General features: G+C 40.1%; 2 protein-coding genes across 2 annotated transcripts; one reads left to right on the top strand and one right to left on the bottom strand.

Annotated features, from left to right (window-relative positions):
* Window positions 1-556: 556 nt before the first annotated feature.
* On the bottom strand, window positions 557-7,332 carry PSMG2 (proteasome assembly chaperone 2). Its single transcript, XM_038126980.1, has 7 exons — window positions 7,172-7,332; window positions 5,417-5,588; window positions 4,594-4,652; window positions 3,805-3,923; window positions 2,318-2,491; window positions 1,274-1,394; window positions 557-912 (listed from the first exon to the last, which is right to left on the bottom strand). The coding sequence occupies exons 1-7, from the start codon at window positions 7,238-7,240 to the stop codon at window positions 820-822; spliced, it is 807 nt and encodes a 268-aa protein (XP_037982908.1). The 5' UTR covers window positions 7,241-7,332; the 3' UTR covers window positions 557-819.
* Window positions 7,317-22,241, top strand: CEP76 (centrosomal protein 76). Its single transcript, XM_038126976.1, has 12 exons — window positions 7,317-7,487; window positions 8,795-8,950; window positions 9,274-9,355; window positions 9,722-9,946; window positions 10,460-10,645; window positions 12,367-12,464; window positions 13,568-13,696; window positions 16,667-16,858; window positions 18,811-18,977; window positions 19,851-20,184; window positions 21,410-21,627; window positions 22,068-22,241. The coding sequence occupies exons 1-12, from the start codon at window positions 7,332-7,334 to the stop codon at window positions 22,204-22,206; spliced, it is 2,082 nt and encodes a 693-aa protein (XP_037982904.1). The 5' UTR covers window positions 7,317-7,331; the 3' UTR covers window positions 22,207-22,241.
* Window positions 22,242-23,941: the final 1,700 nt, after the last annotated feature.

A 23,941-nucleotide genomic window follows, 5' to 3' on the forward strand; every position in this document is an offset into this window, starting at 1 on the left:
AGTGAAAGGATAGAGGGAAATGGTTTCAAACTAAGAGTAGGTTTAGGTTGGGTATTAGGAAGAAATTTTTTACTTTCAGGGTGGTGAGGCACAGGGTCAAGTTGCCCAGAAAAGTTGTGGATGCCTCATCCTTGGAAGTGTTTAAGCCCCAGGTTGGCTCGGGCTCTGCGAATCCTGGTCTAGTGGAGGGTGTCCATGCCTTCAGCAGTGGGGTTGGAACTAGAGGATCTTCAGGATCCTTTCCAACCCACACCATTCTACAACTCTACACAGACAGAAAAGTCAGAGCAGGCTGTTACACTGCTTGCAGTCCCCCCAGTTGAAGCTACCAAAACAGCACTGGGAAAAGAAGGCAAAACCAGATCACTTCTGACCTTACCTTACCTCACCAGGAAGTCTTAAAAAAAAAAAAAAAAGTTAAGATCCACAGTTGACATGGAAGTGGAAGGTTTTATCTTCCAAGAAAATCCATGCCTACACATCACTCCCAGTTCTCAGCTTCATTAAAAAGGAGCACCTTAAGCTTGTCCATGGCAGTAACACTTAACCAAGGAAAAGTTTCTTAAAAAATATTTTATTAGAAAAAACTTCCAACCAAAGTTACTCAATAAACAACTGTACAAAACATACTTCTTTGGTGAGTTTGTGAAAGTTACCTTAATTTCTTTAGCTACCCACATACACAAAAAGAATTTTTCTTAAATAAAGCATTTATGTAGACACCAAAGCAAGCTGCAGCTCCTTGGCATTTACTGTGTAGTCACCACCTCAAGAGGCATCTGTGACAGCACAGGTGACTCACAGCAAGTTCAGAGCCGATCAGAAGAGGGCAGGTGGGAGACCGTTGCCAAAAAGTAGGCGCCAAGAACTCGGTATCTTCCACTGTGAAGAAGGATCTGTGGAATTGTTGCTCTGCAACAAACCCAGAATAATTTAAGTTTTAAGTAGTAATGATGTAACTGGGTATTAAAATAAATGGGCAGCAGTACAAATGTCAGTGTCACAGTGGGTTGTTTAGAAAAGAGCACTGGAAGAGAAAACTCAATCAAACCTTTACACAATTTTTGCCCAAACCTGTCAAACAAAAGAACTAGTGTTCAGATTTGTTTTTTCAGGTGGGGAAAACTCCCAGTGAGATTTTAATACAAATATATTTTTTATTTGGCATATTCTTGATGACCAAGAGCCAAAATGAACCCATCTGGACTGAAGAAAAATGAAAATAATGGATATAAAATACGACAGCGAGAACTTTGGCTCAAACAGTACTTACCTCACTTTTAATTAGCTGGAGCCATTCATTAAGATAGTTAACAAGAACAAATGCATCAGGGATGTTGTCTCCTTCTGAGCAAAATTTCAGAAGAACTGCCATTTGGATTCCCTCTGAACAGCTGCAACAGAAATGAGCAGGCATTTATATTTAGTTTTCAGATCCACAATAATTATATTTAAGTATTAAGAGCAGCAACAATGTGCATGTATCTTTTGAAAAATAGTATCACTACTTCACTCAGAATATTCTAGTTTTTTAATTTAGATATTAAGATGGTTATTTTAAAATTATTTTACCTCAAGTCCTGTCAGTTTTTTTCGTATGAAATTGTATATTATTTGCATTCTGAAGGCAGTATAAATGTAGGCATTAGTAACTTTGCTGCTGCTGAATGCAACAGTGTGGTCAGGCGTCAAAAGTAATAATTAAAAAATAAAAGTCAATTTTCCACCAGCACAATGTGTCTTTTGCAGAACCACACAGTTGTGCTATAAATTAGTATTAGTTTCTAAAATTAAAAAACTCAGCTTCCAGCACAATGTCCGATGCACGCACCTTTTTAACAAAACTCCCCCTAATCTAATTTTTTTGCTGGCCTTGAAATCCTAACTCACTCACAGTGCTCAGAATTGTTTGTGGGTTTTTGGGGTTTTTTGTATAACTGAAGTTGGAACCATTTGCCTCAGGAAACAGTTTTAGTTCAAGTAGCACAGGTACAGGAATTCTACTGTTTACAGATTGTGGTTTGGATAATATCAGATACCAGATCGATTGTGATCATAACTGTAAAGACTTCATTATTTAGTTTTAGCTGTTCCCTTATATTTTTATCTTATTCTAATTTTATGATCCAGGACTCCCTACTTTGCTTCCTCCTAATTATGGGCCTGACCTGAAAGAAATTCTGTTCCAATAAAGCCCTGTTCTATAAACAGAAGGACTTTTCTTTTCCTATAACATAGCAGTTTATAAGATAATTTTACCCAAGTACTTAAAACAAGACTTCTAATATCTTTCTGTGCTTATCTTTAGGCAACTCACCTCTCAGTAAACAATAGTTTTGTGATGCCACCTCCAGGTATATGCAGAACTTTGTCTGTATTATTTATTCCAGGATAAGCTGCTACTTTTTCCATTTCTTTCCAGTTTAGCTCCTTCATGCGGCCTCCAACTGCTTTCTCCAGATCGGGTGTGAGCAGGTAGCGCAGTGGTGTCCTAGGAACAAATCAAGGCTGCATTCAGTCTGCCAAAGAAGGACACGGCCCCACTTATCACTTGTGGCAGACGGAAGGTGCCAGCACTGAGGACCTCACACCTGCAGGGAAGAACTCTCTGACATTCTCTCCCTTTTTGGATCAAAGTTAGAAAGTAAGTCTGTGGCCTCACGACTGTATAAACTATTCAATTTTGTGCCACAAAGAGAATTTAGGTACCCTTCCAGGGGCTCAATTAACTGGCAAGTGCCAAATACATAAGTACCTAAATAGGGAAACTGCTTATGGTTGTTAAAATAATTTACAAATAAAATGTGCTTTTTCTTCCTTCAGATAGGAGGTGATTAATTCAAAATCTGTTCGGGTAAACTCATACTTCACCATGGTACAGTATTTTTAGTAAGCTCATGCTACTCTTACATTTAGACTTTAGCCAAGTTACAAGTATTTTCTGAATGCACTACCCTCACTCTTTAGTAAATCTGCTGTAAGGGAGTTGTTCTGTGCTGAGGGAGCTGGGAGGGTTTAAATCACAACTCAGGACTTAGACCTCATCAAATAACCATCAGTCCCTGTCATTTCATTCCATGTTAGCTGGCCATCCTGCAATTGTATGGATCTACCACTATATCCTGGATGTGCATAGATCTAAACCTCCTTTGAGGCCCTATACATTAATAGAGCCTGAGGATAACAACTGCAGAAATACTGATTTTATTTGTTTCTCATTAAACCACCAATTATGATGCTCTCAATCACCAAGAAATGCCTGGTTTTTGGATGGGTAAAAAATGGGTAAAAAATACTGCAATTGCATCCTTGCAGTTGCCTCCCAACAAATAATAACTGTTAACTTCCTATTAAAAAAAAAAAAAAAAAGAAAAAAGAAAAAAGAATGACAATTTACTGTATCAAAGAAAACCTTTCAAATGTAGAATGATGACAAAGAGGTCAAAACCAAACCACTATTGCAATCAACTATTAAAAATCTAACCTGTGACCTGCATGTCAGCAGTCAATCCCTGATATTGCCTGCAGCCACAGGAAGTTAAAACTGAGGCAATGCAGGCTAAGTGCAATTTGCTTACAGCTTTTCATTTGATCGGTACTTTTGACAGCAGTAACCCAGAAAATTCAGTGCCTTATCCTGTAATATGTCATGTTCTAACAATACACTAAGCATTTTATGACCCATGCACACATGCAAGCAAAAGCACTCATGCCAAAAGTACTCAGGACATGGAAGTAGAGGGAAATATGTCAGTCAAAAAACCCCAGAAACATCAGTTAGGTCTTTTAAGGACACAAACATACCCCAGAAGCTGCTCATCGTCGCGCTGGTACGCGTGGCTGCTGGACAGAAGGACAACCCTGGCACATTTGCTGCTCTTCACCCAAGAAAGCAGGGTTTCACAGAATGGCCTGTACTTGTTCTTCATGCAAAGACACAGACAAAAAAGTGACAAATTTAACGTGTCCTCAACAACAACAGTGTCACCTGTTTTGTGTGCATTAATGCCAAAGGGAAAAGCTTTAGAGCAAGATGGGATGGCAGGATCACACAGAATTTTTCCACACTTTGAACTGCTAAAATACTGCACCACAAATTTTTTTTTCTGTCATGGCATTCTGCCTATTTTAAGTTATAGCCACTGCCCAGTTAATGAGTAATACTAAATTCCTCATTTTTACCAAATGAGTGCTGTTAAAATGAATATGGAATAATATGAAATAATTAAACTGGCATGACACACAAAAAAAAATAAAGCTAAACAAAGAACACAGAAAAATGATAAATGTGAAGGAAAAAAATAAACAGACAAAACCCAGATAATTTTGTATTTTCATGACTCTTAATAACTAAGGAGATATTTACACAAAAATCTACCAACACAGGCAGCTGTTGTGGGGCTTGGAAAAACAAAATGCTGAAACTGATGATGCAAAATGTATCAGTGAATGCAGAAATCAGTAAAACTTTGCCAATTGCAGAAGGTGTTACCACATGAAGTAGAAAAGTATTTTTGCCAGGCCACTTAGTATTTGCCAGCAGAACTATTCAAACCAACGAGTGAAGTAAGAACGATCAATGAACATACATACCTTTATAAAAGGTGATCTGATCTGCAGAACCACAAGTTTCTTTGAAGGTAAGGAGTACACTACAAGAAGAAATCATTAAGTCTTGATAAGCAGAAACGGAGACAATATATATAAAATATATATATAAATATATCAAGAATTACCCCATTTACAAACTTCATGATAATAAACCTTTCAGCTATCAATTCATATGGGAAAGCCTGACAACATCCATTGAGTTAAAAACATGTATTTTTGTGCATTGTACTTTCAGTTGTACTAAATTCAAGGACTGAATTATGAAATATATATGAGGATATGCCTCCTGTAATGATCCAAATAATGTATGCATCTTTGCAAAGATTGACAGATTATACCAAGATTTCTGTGATTTAAGAGGCTAAAAAAAAAAGGATACATTGATCAATATAGGGAAAGAAACTAAGAATTTGTAGGGGGAGTGGGAAAAACATTACACAGGGAAAAAGGCAAAGAATGGATAAGAATCCTTCTAAATCAGAAATTCAACTTGTATTCCAATAATTTAAGTATGTGCACACTTGATATTGCTTTGGATTAACACCACAGAGAGTTCTGGCTGCACTGCAATGGCTCAAATTCAACATTTCTCACTGGTTCCAAATGTCAAATTGGTTTTCCAAAATAACAACAGGAACAGTTTCCTCTGTGAAGTGTAAATACATTCCTATCTGTAGGTTTCTGCAGCTGTTATTACTGACCTTAATTTAAGAACATCAGCAAAATTATAACAACAACAAAAAAGTAAATGTGATGTTCTTGAATCTTATGCCCCTTGCAAATACCTTCAGCATTCAATACCCACCTTCAGCATTTATACTCAGCTCCACTGAGTTTTCCTCTGCTGTTGCATATGGGTTATTTCCAACCATTGGCACCAGGCAATCGGTGTAGAAGTAACCAACTTTAGTCATGTCAAGTGTGGAGATCACCAGATCTATTGCCAACTGACCGACATTCCCCACGGACACTGCTGGCTGCAGGAACAGAATGAACCGAATTACAGCATGCTTTATGGATGGCAGAAGGTGCTCTTCAAATAGTGAAAGCTTAAAATCTGGTCAAACATGATTTCTATAAGCAGCTGCTCATTCTCTGGCAAAGGTGACTATTTCCTACCAGAAGCATTGGTAAATACAGGATTCGGTCTCTGTCTGACAAAAAACATCCTGGCCACCTCTGTGAATAGTCCTGTCTCACTGTGAACTGAAAGAACAGCTTGGAAACTTCCCTTCTTCCCCACATTTTTGGATTGAGAGTAGGTAAAAGCCACTCAAGCAACTGATGTGAGACTGGCAAAGCTCACATGATGCCCAAAGGCAGCTCTGGTATTACATATTAAGCCTCTAAATCTCAGACTGATTCATAGACAAGAGTAGGTTGTTTTTCATTTTTTTTTAAGGATAAAAATGATAAGGGTGCCCTTAAATTAATTTCATCGGAATTTCAGCGGGTTATCATCAATCGGGGCAGATACTGACTTAATATAATGGCATGGAAAGAGAAAGTCAAGGTCTGTGTCCTTCCGAAGAAACTATTACAGGAAGACAACTATAAAACGTTCGGTTGCTTTCCTCTAATTTATAATTTAAAACCTAAGAATTGCTGCTGCCCATTGGGGAAAGACACCGGATCTGAGGCTGACAGAGGGTGAGGGTGGCCGCGGCAGCGCTGTGTCCCCCCGCCCTGGCTGGTACCAAGCTCCAGGGCAGCGCCAGGCGAGGAGCCCGGCAGTGATGTGTTTCCTGCTGCTTGTCAGCTGACCGGGAATGCCTTCCTGCGCAGGCTGCACAGTCATGCCGGGCTGCGCAGCCCTGCCTGGGAAGCGATGGGCTCCCTGCAGCGAGCCCAGCAAGGGGAGCAATGAGGGCGTTTGCCGCTCCGCAGCCTCCGCCGGAGCCCTCGTCCCACACCGACACCGGCACCGCGGGCACATGACCTGACACTGATGTCACACCATGTGGGAAGGCGATAAAAACACTTCCTAAAACAGTCCTAATCCGAGATTTAAATGTAGCAGAAAGATTTTTTTTTTTTTAAACACTGGAAGCATTTATATATCGCATCTAAACGAAAAAAAATCCCAAGCTTTTATTGCTTGGGTGCTGCAAATCCAGTAAAAGCACATAGGGCGCATTAATTTTTAGAGCAACAGCACATAGCTATAGCTCCGAGACAGCATACAGCTATTGCTCTAAAATAAAACACAGCTGTTGCAGCTCGGCACGGATCGTCTTGACGGGCAAACCCGGGGTTCTGAGGAGGGAGAAGTTGACAGAAACGCAGAAGACCGCGCTAACCTCCGCTGCAGACAGTGCCCTCCAAACCCTCTTTTTCCCCGGCAGAACACCCCACAGATTCCACACACACCGCCTGCCCTGCGCCTTCTCCGCTTGTCCCGCGGCCAAGTACCCAGGGACGACCCTCGGGCAGGGCAGGGAGAGACGAGAACCTCCCGTGTCCCGTCCCACAGGAGCGGAGCCCTCAGCACAGGGACCGGGGGCAGCGACCCCTCAAACCCACCGAGGGCGGGAAAAGGGGAAGCAGGAGCGTGACTCACCATGAGCAGAGTGAAGCCTTTAAAGTCGGGGGCGGCCGAGCCCCCGCCGCGGTCGCACGGAATGAACATGCCGGCCGAGAAGGAAGGAGGGGAGCAGGCAGTGAAGGAAGGAAGGAAGGAAGGGAAGAAGGTGGGAGGGAAGGAAGGAAGCAGGGCGCGGATGCCGCTCCCAGGTGCTGCCGCCAGGGGGCGCTGGCGGCGCTGCCCGCGCTCGCTGCGAGGCGGTTGGGGCTCGTTGCCTGGCGGCTCCGCCATGTCGCTGCCGCCGGAGAAAGCCTCGGAGCTGAAGCAGATCATCCACCAGCAGCTGCTCAAGGTGGGACCGGCGCCGGAGAGACTTCCCCTGGCCCTCAGGGGGGCTGTGCCGGCCCCCGTGCCGGTGTGGCCCGGCCGCGGGTAGCGGCAGCGCCCGCTGAGGCGGCGGCGGAGCGCGCCCGCTCCCTCGCCCCGCTTTGTTTTCCCAACTTGGGTCGCTGCAGGTGGTTTTCCAAGCGCTTTGGTCGCTTTCGTGTTGCTTTCTGAGCGAGGGTCTTGAAACTGGCCGGGAGATAAGTAAGGAGGCTGTAACTCCTGTATCTCTTGTCAGTGCAGAGGGGAATATTCCTGCCTGTCACGCAGGAGAACGGGGTTCTTGGAGCGACTCCAGAGGAGGCCAGCAGGATGATGAGAGGGAGGCAGCTTCGTGGAAAGGCGGAGAGAACGGGGATTGTGCAGCCTGGAGAAGAGAAGGCTCAGCGGAGACTTCATAGCAGCCTTCTAGTACCTGAAGGGAGCCTGCAAGAAAGGAGACAGGCTTTTTACTAGAGCGTGTAGTGACAGGACAAGCGGAGATGGATTGAAATTGAGAGACAGCAGGCTTAGATTAGACATTAAGAAGAATTTTTCACTGTGATGGGTGCTATGGGACAGGAACAGGTTGCCCAGAGAAGTTGTGGCTGCCCCATCCCTGGAAGTGTTCAAGGCCAGGCTGGGTGGGATTCTGAGTGGCCGGATCCAGTGGAAGATGTCCCTGCCCATGGCCGGGGCTTTGGAATGAGATGATCTTTAAGGTGTTTTCCAACAAGGCCGTTCTGTGATTCTGTTTCAGGTCCTGGTGGCTGTGTCCTTAACATCCTTCCAGTGTGAGAGTCAGCTCTATAAATCCATTTGTTTTCACAGCTCAGATGTTAGGCAGACATTCTCAGACTTCCCTTTGAACATAGGGAAAGCTTGCCAGGGAGATCTACTACTTTTGTGCCTTACCTATATAAAAGTGTATTTTTTCACCTTAAAAAATAAGAAAGTATTATATTAAGCTTGAATTTTGAGGGAGATGAGAAATTGGAACAGTGACCATTTTGTAATTGATGGATTTGCAGATCTTTTTGTAAGGAGGGAAGTTCAAGATGAGTTGCTGTCAAAGAGCAGTGAAAATGCCTAGGTTTTGTATGCTTGTAATTTATTTTTACTGGGAGAGCTGCTTTTGTAAAATAGTGGCTCATTTGATTAGTTCTGCAAAGATCAGTATTTTGAAATAGTTATTTCTTTGTTCCTAGGAAAACCCCCTTAGCCTTATAGACGTAATTGGTAAGTTGTACCATACAGAGGCCTGGTGTTTGTAACACAAAATGAATTTTGTTTCAGATGGATGTCCATGGGAGGATACGAGAAGTTCTTGCAGAGACTATACGAGAAGAGCTGGCCCCTGACCATCAGCAGCTGTCCACGGAAGATCTGATAAGAGCCCTGAGACAGCGGGGAATCATTGATGATGTTATGAAGGAACTTAAATTTGTAACTGTAAGTGGCTTTTTAAGAGGAGAAGTATTTCTGCTTATTCCTCTTACTGACGTGGTGTTTTGACAAGGTGAAACTGTGCTGCTTCCGGAGGTTTGTAAGGACCTTACTGATTTGAGACATGATAGGAGCAGAGAAGATGAATGCATATGCTGAAATCGGTTTGGTGATAATACTGCACTGAAAATATTTGTTCAGTTTTAGAAGGGAGCATACCTAAGGAATGAAATTCAGAGGAAATAGACGATGCTTTCATTTTTAGAAGACTGTGGTAAAAGCACTGTTGCATCCTTTGAGTCCTTAAAAAGTCTTAATTGTAATTCCAGGATGTGAACGAAACTGAGAGGACTTCAGCTCCAAAGCCATCAACACATTTTGTTGACAGAGACCCACCAGTTTTGAAAAAAAGTATGTTTCTTGTTTATTTAAATGTTTGGATCATAGTTTTGAAACAAATTTGAAGTCTATGATTTTTGCACTCTGAATTAGTAATCCAATATGAGCTGGCATAAAGGTGGATGTTTCCTCTGCTTATCCACAGGGAGTAAACTCATGTAAGCAGCAGCAATCAGTGTTGCATTAAATATGATTTATTATTATTTCATTTACTTTACACAAAGATAACTTCCATATATTTTAAAATCACTTTCTCCTAAGCACATTTCAAAGAAGTTTCTTTTTTTGCTAGTCTCCTTTTAGTTAGCTGATATTGAACTAATTAAGCTTTCTGAGATCTGTTTGTAGTCTCTTCATTTTTATTGCTACGCTTTACAGCTAACATTGACCCAACACGGAGGTATCTTTACCTTCAGGTTTTGGGTGGAAAAGCTTTTCTGGAGCATCTTCAGGAACCAGAGCCTCTGCCTGGCCAGATCTGTTCAACCTTCACTCTGTGTTTACATTTTCGAAACCAGCGCTTCCGTTCCAAACCTGTACCCTGTGCCTGTGAGCCAGATTTTCAGGATGGTTTTCTGCTTGAAATACACAAGGATAGCCTAGGTAAGGAACACTGTGGGTTTAAAGCTGATGCTGTTGGGATTTTATCTGACCTGAGAGTTATTGTGAAATATGTTTGATGTTATTTAGTGAATTTCTTTCCTGTTTTTTGTCATGTTTTCCTAAGGAAGCTGATTACTTTATTGGGTTATGCCACTTGTAGATCTTTCTCTGCTTTTGTTCTTTTCCTTCTTTTTCACTCTAAAATAAGTTGAAATTGACCAGCTTTATCAATTCTTAAATGTAAATGCCATTTTAATTTTTTGTGTATCTTGACCTAGTTGCATTGCAGTACTTAACTACAAAAATCATTTTATCTTCTCTGTAATCTCTCTGTAGCTCTGTCCTAAAATGAGTACGGTTTTAGAGATGGGACCATTGCTTACACTTTGGGACTCAAGATCTTTCTTTGTACTTACTACAGACATTGCATTTTGTTGCATACTGTTTTGAAATTCTGAGGAGAAGTTGGGATGGTAATATTCTTGTTGTCTTATTTTGGCTTAATAATGGCAGGTGACGGAAGCAAGATGGTGGATGCGACCACTATGTTATCTATATGTGACCCAGTGCATATGGTTCTGATCAAAACAGACACATTTGGTGAGACCACACTGGTAGCATCCTATTTCTTGGAGTGGAGGTCCGTCTTGGCTGCAGAGAATGGCATAACAAACGTTGCTGTGGAACTCCTGGGTGTAGGTAAGGATGAAAAATGAACATATTATGATGATTTATAATACTGGGTACTGAGCTTGCTTGCAAGCTTAAAGCAGTATTTTCGATCCAGTTCATTTTTTTCTACAATTCAGAAGTAACTGTAAAGTATCCTTAGAAAATGCCTAGAAGACTTAATGGTCAGATTTTTCTGTTACCAAGCTGCTAAAAATGAGTATTCCAGATCCCATGTAAAAATGGTCCTCATGTCTGGGAGAATTCTCACTACTGATTATCTGCAAAATCTGGTTAAGGCGTTAGAAACAAACCAACCAAACAAAATTCCAGTAGTTCCTCTCCAGGAATATATCTGATCAGCACACTGGGGAGTAAAATCCAGCTTGTGTGCCCTTCATAGCAACCCAACAATTGCTGGAGAAAGGGATCTCTGCTCTGCTCCCTTTTATCCCAGTGGCTGGAAGTGTGTTTCTAAATGGCTTGGTTTAGGTGCTTGGCAGTTAGTACATGTGTGTATTTTTGTGTGTCGCTTGTCCCCAGTCCTCTTCTCAGGAGTTCCGACCCAAGTTTTTAGGATATGATTTAGTGAATAAAGACTAGGTGTCTCATGGCTTCCTGCAAGACTTTTAAAAGAGCAGGTAATGACAGGACAAGGGGGTATGGCTTCAAACTGAATGAGAGTAAATTTAGATTAGATCTTAGGAAGAAATTCTTTCCTATGAGAGTGCTGAGGCACTGGAACAGGTTGCCCAGAGAAGCTGTGGATGCCACATCCTGAGAAGTGTTCCAGGCCAGGTTGGAGGGAACTCTGAGCAACATGATTTTGTGGAAGGTGTCCCTGCCCATGGCAGGGGGATTGGAAATAGGATCTCTAAGATCCCATCCAACCCAGGCCATTCTGATTTTAATTTTCTATAATGAATTGGAAATGCATAACAAATAAATTTGGTTTAATTCTTGGATGGGTTATGGAGCAAGTTAAATTTAATTCTCATTAGCTTTTTTTCCAAGTAATAAAGTATCAGCCCAATAAATCCAGTGCTTTTTCTCCTCTTCAAAATCCTATCATTGTACAGAATGCATCAAGAACATCAAAGGATGCTGCCATCTCAGATAAACAGATAAACTATTATGCGAGGTTTCCATTGCTTGTGTTGCTTATGGACCCATCTGTAATCTGTTTTGTAATGCTCATTGTTTTTTATGTAATCTAAAATTTTCAGCATTAGGCGGGTTGCTGTTTGTTTGTTTGTTGTTTCGAGGAGTTTTTCCTAAGTTGATTAATCGCTTTGTATGACTGCCAGGGTCCTTCATAATGAACTGTGTCCTGGGGGAAGATGAGCTTCACTTATTTCCTTTATTTAAATTAGAGCTACTTGTGTAATCAGTAGAAATAGTCACATTTACAGTGTGTGATTCTCTGACTTGATTTCAGATGCCTATTCTAGACATGTCTAGAATACCATTCATCTCATATGTTCCAGTACTGGCTGCAAATAGGGCCTTGGATAATGGTGTTGGATGTAGACACTAGTGCTTTTTTTCATACATTATGCTTTCTTACAGCCTTATTTGAGTTTGAAATTAAAATAAAGGGTCCCACTTTGCCTATGTTGAAAGAAGTTTAGTTACTTTTTGTGATTATATAAGGTGAACATACGTATTTTAATGGTTTGCCCCTGCCTGGCTGAAATAATCTAAGCAAAATGAATATGAGAGAACTCATGAAAATTTATTTTGTTTCAAAGGTACAGAATCAAAGGTTTCTGTTGGTGTTTTAAACATCAGACTGGAAATGTATCCACCTCTTAATAAGACACTTTCTTCAGAAATAACTAGTACTCAAGTAAGTAATTTAGAGGAGGGCTAACTTATTCTTCTATTGGTGAGGGGGAAGCTCAGTATAGAATTGTAGATGTTGAGGACTGTGGGGTTTTTGAATGTTTAATACTTCTTTTTTTCCTATTAAATTTAAATATAGTTACCTTTTTTAAACTATTTTATCTACATTGAACATTACTCAAAATATTACTGTCATAGGTTTTTCTAATTACTTGTATCAAAACCTCTGAAGAAAAAAGAAGGATGCAATATATCTAATTTTCTTCAAGTAGTATATATGTTTTCTTGCTCTTTCCCATGTCAAACCGTAATTTCAAGTTAGTTCTTCTGCTTGGAAAGCCAGTAAATGTTGGCCTGAAGGTACATGCAGATATTTTTCTGCACATTAAAATCCAAATAATCCTTTTGTGCAGAAATGTATTACTTAAAATGAACAATACCTTGGTCAAGCCTCATATATGAACCTACAACCAAGAAATACAGCTTGAAGTTTTTCCTAATTGGATTTCCATTTAAGAATACTATGGATTCACATGATATACTTAAAATGTTAAGCTTTATTTTACATATGCCAGGATGTGGTGTTAATGTACTTACTGGGTATGATGCCTTGAGAGGCTACCTAGAACAAAGGCTAGACAGAGTTAAAGGAATAAAGTAGGTATTTATTTAAAGGACTTCAAAGGTTACACCTTGGGCATTGCAAGAGCCTGGCCATGGCTATACCCAAGATGGACACCGGGTCACAAGTTCTCACACTTTCATAAGTTCTGGTCCATTTACATGTTAGGGTTAATTGTCCAGTTACAGCTTCAGGTTGCGGAGCCCCATCCTCTTAGATTGCTTTCCTCAGTTCATTGTTGTTTGTACTTTTTGGGCCTGAAGCTGTACCGGTGACCTCGGTTCTTGGGCTGGAAAAGGATTGTTTTGTTTAACTAAGCTGTGAAGAGAATTTGCTAACACTTTATATGAAGTTCAGTGTTACATACTAATGCAGTACAGAATCTGGAAAATATGAAAGCTAAAACTTAAGGCGTCATTCATGCGCTTTTTTCTCCTGTTTGGAATTAGTATGTGCAGGATTGGTTTTGTTTTTCCTACCTACAGTTCACTTTGGAACGTCAGAAAACAGCAGAAAAAGAACGTTTATTTCTTGTGTATGCTAAGCAGTGGTGGAGAGAATACCTGCAGATCAGGCCTACCCACAATGCAAGGCTGGTAAAGATCTTTGCACAGGTTTGTAAATTTTACAAATAGACCAATCCTTTCTTTAAGTTATCTTTTTGTTTTATTTTGAACTTTATGTGTATGTGGAATCTGTATAAATTTATGATGTGGTTATGTTCAGGTCAGGGCTAAATGTGGTGTATCTTGCAAAAAAAAAAAGAAATTTGTAAGGACTGAACTTCTTTTGGCTATTGAAGCTTAAGAGAATGATGCAGACAGGATGGTTGCTCTGAGTACTTTTGATGTACCAAGTGAAAAAGCCTGCTTAGTCTTGTCCTTGAATGCTCAAAAATGTCAAAGTCTTAGGTGATCTTTACAAACTATTTCAGATAAGTTTTGTACCAGATAAAACAGCTACAAAAAATTGACTTCCTAGATATATTAGAACAGATTCTCAAAATATTTGAACTTTGTGTCGTCTGCAATGCAATTATGTCACACAACATCTACAGTCATAATTACTTGAGTCTGATAAGTTACTGTATCAGTTACTCCTCAGTAACTGTTCCTCAGTAAAAGGAATGCTATGATCCTTGCATTTTTCAAGCCATGAATTTACCCTGCATAGCAGCAATTTTCCTACCACAGTAACTTCTTATCTCAGAGCAGTGTCCTAAGCGATCTGTGCCTCCTTTGGTGAGGCAGCAGCGTCCCTTCTGGCTGTGCCCTGAGTGCACAGGAGTGATGTGAGCTTCCAAATCCCAGCCAGCAGCTGAGCCCCCACCCCGTCACACTGTCACTCCTCATCGGTGGGATCGGGGCATGAATAAAAACTGCAAAAGCAACAAAAAGTTCATGGGTTGGGATAAAAGTGGTTTAGTAACAGAAAGCATGGAAGGGAGAGAAAACCGTGATGCAACGACAGTCACTCACCTCTCCCAGAGCATACAAATGCCCCAATAGTCTCCAAGCAAGGGCAAGTTTAGAAAAAGTCTGTTCCCCACCCTCACTGTTGTTATTGCTGAGCATGCCACTATATGGCACAAAATATCTCTTTGGTCAGATCAGGTCAGCTGTCCTGGCTGTGTCCCCTTCCACCTTTTTGTCGAGCCTGAACCTACACCTGTGTGGTGGCAGAATGAGAAGCAGAGGTGGCCGTGATCCTATACAAACCCTGCTCAGCGGCAGCTTAAACACTGGTGTGTTCACAGCACTGTTTGGATCACAGATCTGAAACACGGCACTATGAGGGCTGCTGTGAAGAAAGCAAACTCCCTTCCAAATAGACCCAATACAAAGGCTTAAGGATTTCAGGGCAGGGTATAAAGGGAAACAAGTCTATAATTAAATAGGATAGGAACTAGGCTCCTGCTAGTTTAGTACCTATATAGAGCTTATCTTGAGTTTCCCATTGGCCATGGCAAATCTTAGTAAAACTTTCTGGGAACGGAAATGAGTTTATTAGATTAGTTTGATAATTCAGTTACCATCAAGTTTCAGATGAGTAATGCAGAAACAGGCATTTTATATATAAGATAAATTTTAAAAATAAATCTTGCCCGTGGGTTTTTTTTAAATTGCTTTTGAGCTGTGAAATAGCTTTTCAACAGGATTCCAGTCAGCCTCAAATAAATGCTGCTTTTTTTCCACCAGCTTGCTGGAAGAGCATGACAAAACCTTAACAGGGACAATACGTGACTACAGTAAAAATAGGAGACCATAATCTCCTAAAGCTGCAGAGATTCAAAAGGCTTTGATCCTTTTTAAAAAATGTATGAGCATAAAAGTACCAATTTAGCCCAGTGAGGAACAGAAGACCTCTATATTCCTTGAAATAGTTTTAATATATGATAATCATAGTATTTGCCTGCAGCATGTAATAAAACAGTTTTTTAAGTAATTTTTTAATTTTTACAAGAACTTGGAAATTCTTAGTATTACTGCTTAGTTTAGATCTAGTTACTAGATCTAGTTGCTTAGTAGATCTAGTCACTTCATTTTGAGTATTTTTTATTGCTTGCTTTACAAAAAGAGGTATTCAAATTTAGAATCAAATAGACACCTTTTAAACTCTAGAATCAGTTGCTGCATGTTTAATGTTTTTGGAGAGGGTTTTTTTTTGGGTTTGTTGTGGAATTTGGTGTGTGAGATTTGTTCTGGCTTGTTTTTATACTTGATGATAATGTGGAAATTGATAGTAGGTAGAGCATAAACAGTTCCTCACCCATTTTAGAAAATTAATTGCAGCCTGTGCTGTTCTTGGTGTTCAGACATTTAGTCCAGAATGCCTTGTTCTGCCAGATCGGTCTGCGTTTCACAAATGGGATGGGATTCTGACTGGTGGCAGACTTAGGATTTATTATCTGTCTGTATTATACAAGCGAAAAGCAAGAGACACAGGACAATACCAATATTCACGCAAAGCCAGATCAAAGACAAGATGGCAGCCTATGCAAAGCCTTTTTCTACATATTCTTTGAACCAATAGCATAAAAGAAAAGGTGTAAAGTCATTAACTCTAACCAATAAGGAAAGGACCCACGTGGGTTTAACATTAACAGAAGGACTTCTATAAACTTCAAACAATACACAGTAATTCATTATTTAAGATTGAAACTTTTTCTGTCTTTGCAAAGCATATATCTAGGACTTCTCACATCTTGAACTATTAATAAGTTCTTGTTCTTTCTTCTTCTTTATAAATATAAATGTATTCACTTGGTTCTTAACTTCCTAGCTTCCCATGAGAAGGTTTAGAAATTTCCCAGCCTTTCTTAGCTTTGTGTCTACTTTCTGAGGCCTCTTTTCATTTTCTAAAGTCTTTTACCTTTTTATATTCCTACACCTTGTGAGTGACAGAGCCAGACTGAAATCCGTGATGTCTCTAAATGAGCGGTCTTAATGGTCTTGTGTCCTAATTCTGGGAGTATTTTCATGTTTTACTGTTTCTGAGTGATACTTATTCCAGGGACGATAGATCCCAGAGGAGAAAAGTCTAAGCTCAGATTACTGTTTTGCTTGCCCGTTTGACGTGTTCAGGATGAGAACGGGGTGAACCGGCCGGTGTGCTCCTACGTGAGACCTCTGCGGGCCGGGCGGCTGCTGGACACGCCGCGGCAGGCAGCGCGCTTCGTCAGCGTCCTGGGCCACGAGAGAGCCGCGGTCATCGGCGGCGGTGGCGGCAAGCAGGAGCAGTGGTGCACCCTCCTCGCCTTCTTATGCAGGAACAAGGTGAGTGACAGTGCCCCTTGCGTGGCACTGCGGGGTAGGTGGCCTGCTCTAACCGAAGCCAGGAATTTAAAGCAGGCTGCAAATGCATGCATTGAAATCAGATTTGGATGGTTGTGTTCCAGTCGTGCTTGAGGTGTTTTTAAAGAGGAACAGGTGATAAACAGTAGACAAGAAGGCTTTGGAGCAGACTCCCTTTACTACTGTTCTTGGGGTCCATTTGTCAATGCGTATCTTTGACACTGAAATTGCTTCTCTTCTGTTGCATTTCTAAGAACACATTGTCACCCAATGAATCCCTGCTACTGTGCAGGACACTAGTTAAAATTCTGGACTAATCCAGGAAGAGTAGAAAAAGTCTCTTTAGTCTCTTGTCTCTTTTGATGGTTTGATGGGGTTTTTTTGTTGGTTTTTGGTTTGGTTTGGTTTTGGGTTTGTGGGTTGTTTTTTCAATAGATGGGCTGAAATATGCTGACTGTTTTTATGTTTCATTTTTGCAAGACAGGAATCTTCACCAGACGTTTCATCCTATTTCTTGGTGGTCTGACATTTGTATCATATGAATGTTATGAAAAAGCAAATCAAATTTTAACTGTTTCTGGTTTATATCTCTTCTGTTGTATGGGCAGAAGTACCAGTGATCACTACTGATACCTCTTGGGAGTGGTCAGTGCTTTTCATTGTCATGGAGATACTTCTGCCTTCAAAAAGAACGTCCCTGGTGTGTTTGCATTTAAAAGATGTGTTCAGGGCAGCAGGAGCTGTATCCCAGATTCTAGACCTGCCTCCAAGACCATGTAGAACAGGCATTGGCTGTTGTCTCTGAATATCAGATGATGCATAGGTGCTCTATAAAGGCAGCTCTGGCTGCTCATTGGCTTTCAGATGGAGATGGCAGTAGGGACTTGGAGGACCACTGGGTTTGGAGGCACAGAGAAGGGTGTTCCTTCAAGGCTGAAATGGAAAGCTGTATGGAAAATAACTGAATTTAGCCCCTGAGACACCAGACATCATTATTTTTCTTGTGGAAAGTGGTATAGTATTATTAAAATAACACAGGTTTGCTACAAACTTGTTTAAACCTACCTTTCTGCATATTTCCCTTTTATGCTGTGGTAGGGCAAGATTGTGTTGTTTTGATACATCCAAAAACTCTGAATTTTACATTTTCAACGTTCTGAATAGTTATTTGACCTAAAAGCCTTACTGTTCTGCTTCTGAATGCTGTACTTTGTGTTATGAAGCCTTCATTGTTTGACCGATTTTCGTTCTTACTTTACAGCTAACAATTGTAAAGAACTCAAGAGACAAAAGATATTAGACATTGCATTTGGAAAATGTCTTCTGTGAATTATCAGTGGTAGTAATGTGTTTATGAGATAAATGTTTTTCTGACTGAAGGAAAAAACCAGCTGCACATGATTCCCAGCTGTTTTACAGTTAGATCTGTGAGGGACCTTGTTTTATCTTTGTCTAGTTTCTGAAGATTGACAGCACATTCAAGAAAGTGAAATACCAGTAGAATTACATTTTATTAAGTGAAAAACTTTCTAACTGTGTGAAAATACTGCATAATTTCTTGCCTCAGGTGTTTGCCTTATATCTATTTTTACATTTAATTAGAAAATCGTTTTTGTTGTCATGATCAATAGATTCTGGTTTTGGGTTTCTTGAAGGTATCTCTATAATCATGTTTCCCAGTGTTAATCATACACTATACTTGAACAAACAATATCAACAGTCTATCATTAGAACATGCATTTTAAACTCATTATTCTATTACAGAAAACTAAAACTTGTCTAGTTTAAATGGTAAAATCCTGACTTTTGAGACATGCTTTAGATAAATAGGACAGTAACATAATATAACTTGTTAAATGGTGGTTTGAGAAATAGCACTATTTTCTTTAAGGTTTTATTATTATTAATAATATTCAATAATATTTACTGTCTAGGGTGACTGTGAAGACCATGCTAATCTTCTGTGCAGTCTTCTTCTTGGGTTTGGATTGGAAGCCTTTGTGTGTGTTGGAACAAAAGCAAAAGGAGTCCCCCATACTTGGGTAATGACTTGTGGCTCTGAAGGAACAATTACTTTTTGGGAGAGCTTAACAGGACATAGGTGAGTAAAAAGAATATAAGAAAACAGAACAGTGTATCTTGAGGTTTGTGTAGGATATTTCTGGTCCTGTGGGGTTTTTTTTAATCTTCATACCCTGTCTATAATCCAGGTGATGTTTGTCTCTGAATTTTTTTTCTGTCAGTGCTTTTGCTGGGAAAATGATTGGTTCAGTGTGAGGGGAAGTATTTCATCAGTTTGTAATATATGAGGGTATTTAATACTGTATGGTAACTGTTTTGTGTCTTATGGCAGCTGGTTGCCTTTGATGTTACTGCTGCCATCACTTGTAAAAGAGATGAAAGCTGACATGATTGTTTAGGAACCCATATTTTTTGCTTGATTTCATCAGTGAAATCAGTGTTGCATTATTTTTTTTCCCTATGAAGAAGTCTCTCTGAGTTCTCTGAGATTTTCTCTTGGCTTGAGTCATTTGAGAAGGGCACATGTAGTTGTTTGGTGTACTAAAGCTTCTGGAATGTGTTCTTTCCAGTGTTCAAAACAAGCAGTTCTCTTTTGCCACTGTTTGTGTATCCTGTGATTAGCATTTGCAGGTGTATTTCTCTAAATGTGATGAATAGCAGGTAAACTGTATGAGCATGTTCTTATAGTTGCAAAATTTAACTGCTTGATTAAACAGTTTATTTTTCTAGATTTAAAGGCTAAAAATGATGTATTATTTGATTGTGTATTATGCCTCCAAAGCATGTACAATTACATTTCTGTAAACAAATTAATGCCATTTTGGGGAGAAAAGCTGTTGACAAGCTTGGCTTGTATTTTTAAAGGAAAAATGCCTATATCTGTCCCATCTAAATATTTTTACCTTGCCTTGAAAGAAGTTATATTAATAAGAAATTGAATCTTTTTGAGTAGGTACATCCACAGACCTATCAACCCTGATGACCCTCCCCTAGCTGAACAGCCCAAGCCACTGTATCCATACCGCACAATAGGTTGTATCTTCAACCACGAAAAGTTCTTTGGAAATTGTCAGCCCTCTGATGCTGTGGAGGTGTGTGTGTTTGACCTGCATGATGAATCCAAATGGAAACCCATGAGTGGAGAAGCAATAAAATCTGTGTGTGCCCCTGGAGCAACGTCTTCAGTTCCCCCTTCTCCTCCTCTGTGTGCTTCTACAATAGATGCTGCTGTAACAAGCAACGAGATGGAAGTGCAGCTGAGGATGCTGGTTTCTGAACACAGAAAGGTGAGAAAGATTAGCAGTGATCTGTCATGGTAATAGAGGTTTGTGTGTTAGTTGCATACTTGTTTTGGATAGCCATTTGTTAGTTCACATACACGTATCTTTGCAATGTGTTTTCCATCAGCTTTTGCAGAAATGTGATGTGGGAAAACAACTGAAAAAAATGGTTGGGAAGACTGTAATGTGCTGGTTTAGACATCCTACTTACAGTTGTATGGAGTGGTGATCCATAGCTTCATGTGTGGGCTTTTGCCCCCCACCCTGCCTTTGCCCCTCATTCTGGGTCTGGCTTACTGGCACCTGCAGACCACCCATGAGGGGTCTCTAAAAGTACCAGGAATGAAATCTGGTTGTTAGTGGGCTTGGCCAATCCAGCACAAATGTTTCTGGTTCCTAGATAAAAGCAGGCTTTCAGCTTTCGTGATCTTACTCTGACTGCTTTACAAAATCGGAGATATTTTTAGAAGTTAGTTTTCTCCTTTACCAGGATTTTTACAAGGCATAATGTGCCAGAAATTATACTTTCTGTCCTGGACATGAAAGCAACGATATTTTAAGTCCCTGTTAGCTTATGTCTGTTTTTAATGAGATTTTTTGATTGTTTCTGTTTTATCTCCCCACACAATGCTCAGCCTTTAGGGTGGAAAAGTAATTCTCAGCATATGAGTCTGATGCAGTGTTGAATACATACATGGAAGATTTTTCTACTTCTTTGCATTTGGGATGCTGGGAGGAAGGTGCATGTACATGGTGGGAAGATAGATGGTAGAAAGGAGGTGCCTTTGTGTTTTGGGGAGATATTGTGCATCATTTTTTCAGAAAGGGTTTTCCATGAGACATTTGAAAAAATGTCAGGTGAATCTTAGTTGATCTTTTCCGTATTTTTGCTGTGTATTTATGCATATCTTCTTACATTTCATGCAGAGATACTGTAGCTGAAACATCTGGTATAAACTCTGCTGGCCTTATGTTTTAGTCTAATAGTTTAACTTCATTCCTTGATAAATATGTTTGATACTTGTGGTGTCACTTGCTTCTGGTGGTGGTGTTTGCATCTCCCTGTTAGTGTGTGAGTCAATACACGAATCTCACTGCTTCATGAATTCAGTGCCATTGAATACCAATATAAAGATTCTTGGATTTATTTGAATCTATATAGTAGGCAAGTTTAGGCATGTCCTGATGTACCTTCTGCACAGTTGTCATGGTTGTGTGATTTGCTTCCCAGGATCTTGGCCTTTCGACTGTTTGGGATGACCAGCTGTCCTATCTGTTGTCACAAGCATTAGCAGCCTATGAGCTGGAACGCACAACAGGTGTTTCTGCAGGAAATGAAGAGTTCCAGGATGCCGTAAGGAGAGCGGTACCCGATGGTCACACCTTCAAAGGGTTTCCCATCCATTTTGTACACAGAAATGCCAGGAGAGCATTTGCCACGTGTCTTAGGTAAGTCTAAGTACAAAGATGTTGGTATATGTTAAAACGAAATAGTTTATTTTTTAATAATGAATTTTAAAGAAAATTAATTTCTTTAGGTTAGAGCTGGAGGAAGAGTGGTGTGGTGTGTGTGATGGATCATGACGTACAGAGGTTTTAGGTTACATTGGTGATTCAGTGGTGATAGACTTCTTGTGTATTAAATTGAAGAATGAGGAGTTAATTTCATATGTCTGTACCTGTTAAAATGATCAGTGGTGGTGTAATTTTCCTCCAGGGCAACAGCCCTTACACTATAGAACGATATTATTATTTGTAATGACAAACTCATGGTACTCATTTTTACTTAAATCTTAGTGACACTCAAAAAAGAATTGCACTGTGTAATTAAAAGCTTTAACAATATCGTAGAATTGTCTGTTATTCCTGTGTTTCTTTTTGTCACATAGGTCTCCTTTTTGTGAAGAAATAATCTGTTGTAGGGGAGACCAAGTGCGACTTGCAGTTCGTGTACGAGTGTTTGCATACCCTGAATCTGCGTGTGCTGTTTGGATCATGTTTGCTTGTAAATACCGCTCTGTCCTTTGAAAAAAATCCCAAATTGTTCTTACATTTTTAGTGCTTCAAAATAATGTATGTGGGTGTAAAATGATTCAATTGAAAATGAATATAGTATTTTATATAAATGCTACTGATTTTGAACACCACAGTGTGTGTATTGAAGGGGATTGTGTACACAGTAATGATTGTATTTATAAAGAGAATTTATTCTTTGTAATAAAAGTTACTTTTTATATTTATAGAAGTGTGAGTCAAGTTACTAAAATGTGTCCAAAAATATTGTCTTGTTTTCTGCAATCCTGAATTGGTTTAAGAGTTTGTTTAGGTCTGCTTTACCTCTGCAGGGTAAGAGACTCTTTCGTACCTCACCTTTCCCTGTAGTGTACAGTGTGTACTTTGTGAGTGACTGAGATCCAGAAATCTGGTGTTTAGACAGGTGTCCTTCAGACAACAAAATTTATTTCTGCCTGTCGTGGATCTAGCAGTAACTTCTACATTCAGCTTCTGAGAACAGTTCAGTCAGATAAAGGTAAACTCGTTAATCTGTGAATTTAATAATATATGGATTTATTTCAAAAATACACATTAAGACTTGAATACCTGAAGATGTGAAGAGCTATGATGGGTTAGGTAAAGTAGTTAAACCTGATGTCTTTTGCCTCTTGTTACCTTAAGAAGTTTCTGAGATAGAAGTTGTAGTCAGGCCATTTTGCTTGACAGCCATTCATGATTTTGTCTTAATTCTGATGCTCAGATCTGTACTTAATTAGCCATCTGTGATTTTGTCTGTCTTAAACCTGCGGGTGATGATTTTGTTGAGTGTCTTTAAGTCTTTATGCTTTGCAAAATGGCAAGCTGTTGGGCTTACTGAATTTTTCTGTACCAAACGTACCAGGTTTTTCCCCATGTGGACAACAGGCACCGCTTCCTGCAGCTGGAAAATCTGAAACTGTTTGGCTTCTTCTGTAGAAGCCATTCTGTGTCAGTAATAGCTCATGGCCACCTCCTTTGGTTGTCCTTGTAAGAAAGAGGCAACTCTTTCTGCTGGTGCTGGACCAAAAAAATTACCTTAGAGAATCTTGCAACACATTCAGCAGGAGTGAATGTTGGCATTTTGCGTGTACATTTAATCAGCAGTGTGGCAGTGTGACACCATTTGTGTCTTTTTTCTTCAAGTGGTGTTAAATACTTCCTATGGCAGCACTGAGGTTTTTTTAATTTAGAACTCTTAATGGTACATTATGTACTTACTAGCCCTGCTGCTAACTTTAGTCTGGTTTCTGTTATTTTTTTTTTTATACCTGAAAGATAAAGATGCATCCAATTGCCTATTATACAGCATATAGGATGGTGATAAAAGCTTCACAAGTACAATTTCTCCCTCAATTTCCTTGTACCTAAGCGTAGCCTGAAAGGCTGGATCATAGTGCATGGTGAATATTGCCAAATGCCACAGCATTATGTAAGTACCACTTGTGTCTTGTATGCACCAATGTATGTTACACAAGAGGAAAGAGGAAAAAGGAGAAGCGTTGAGTACAGCTGGAAGTGGAATGGGGAGAGAGGAGCTGGAAGTGGAATGGGGAGAGAGGAGCAGGAAGTGGAATGGGGAGAGGAGCTGGCTGCTTGGAGCCGGCGGCGGGGTCCTTGCCCAGGTGCAGTACCGCTCCTGTACGGCAGGGGGCACCCCCGGCGCTGTTCCTCAGCCTCCCGGCTCCCAGTGGATCAGGTGGGAACGGGGGATTTCGAGTCTCCTTTCACA

This window comes from Motacilla alba, chromosome 2 (genome assembly GCF_015832195.1).
Source record: "Motacilla alba alba isolate MOTALB_02 chromosome 2, Motacilla_alba_V1.0_pri, whole genome shotgun sequence".
NCBI classification, from domain to species: domain Eukaryota; kingdom Metazoa; phylum Chordata; class Aves; order Passeriformes; family Motacillidae; genus Motacilla; species Motacilla alba.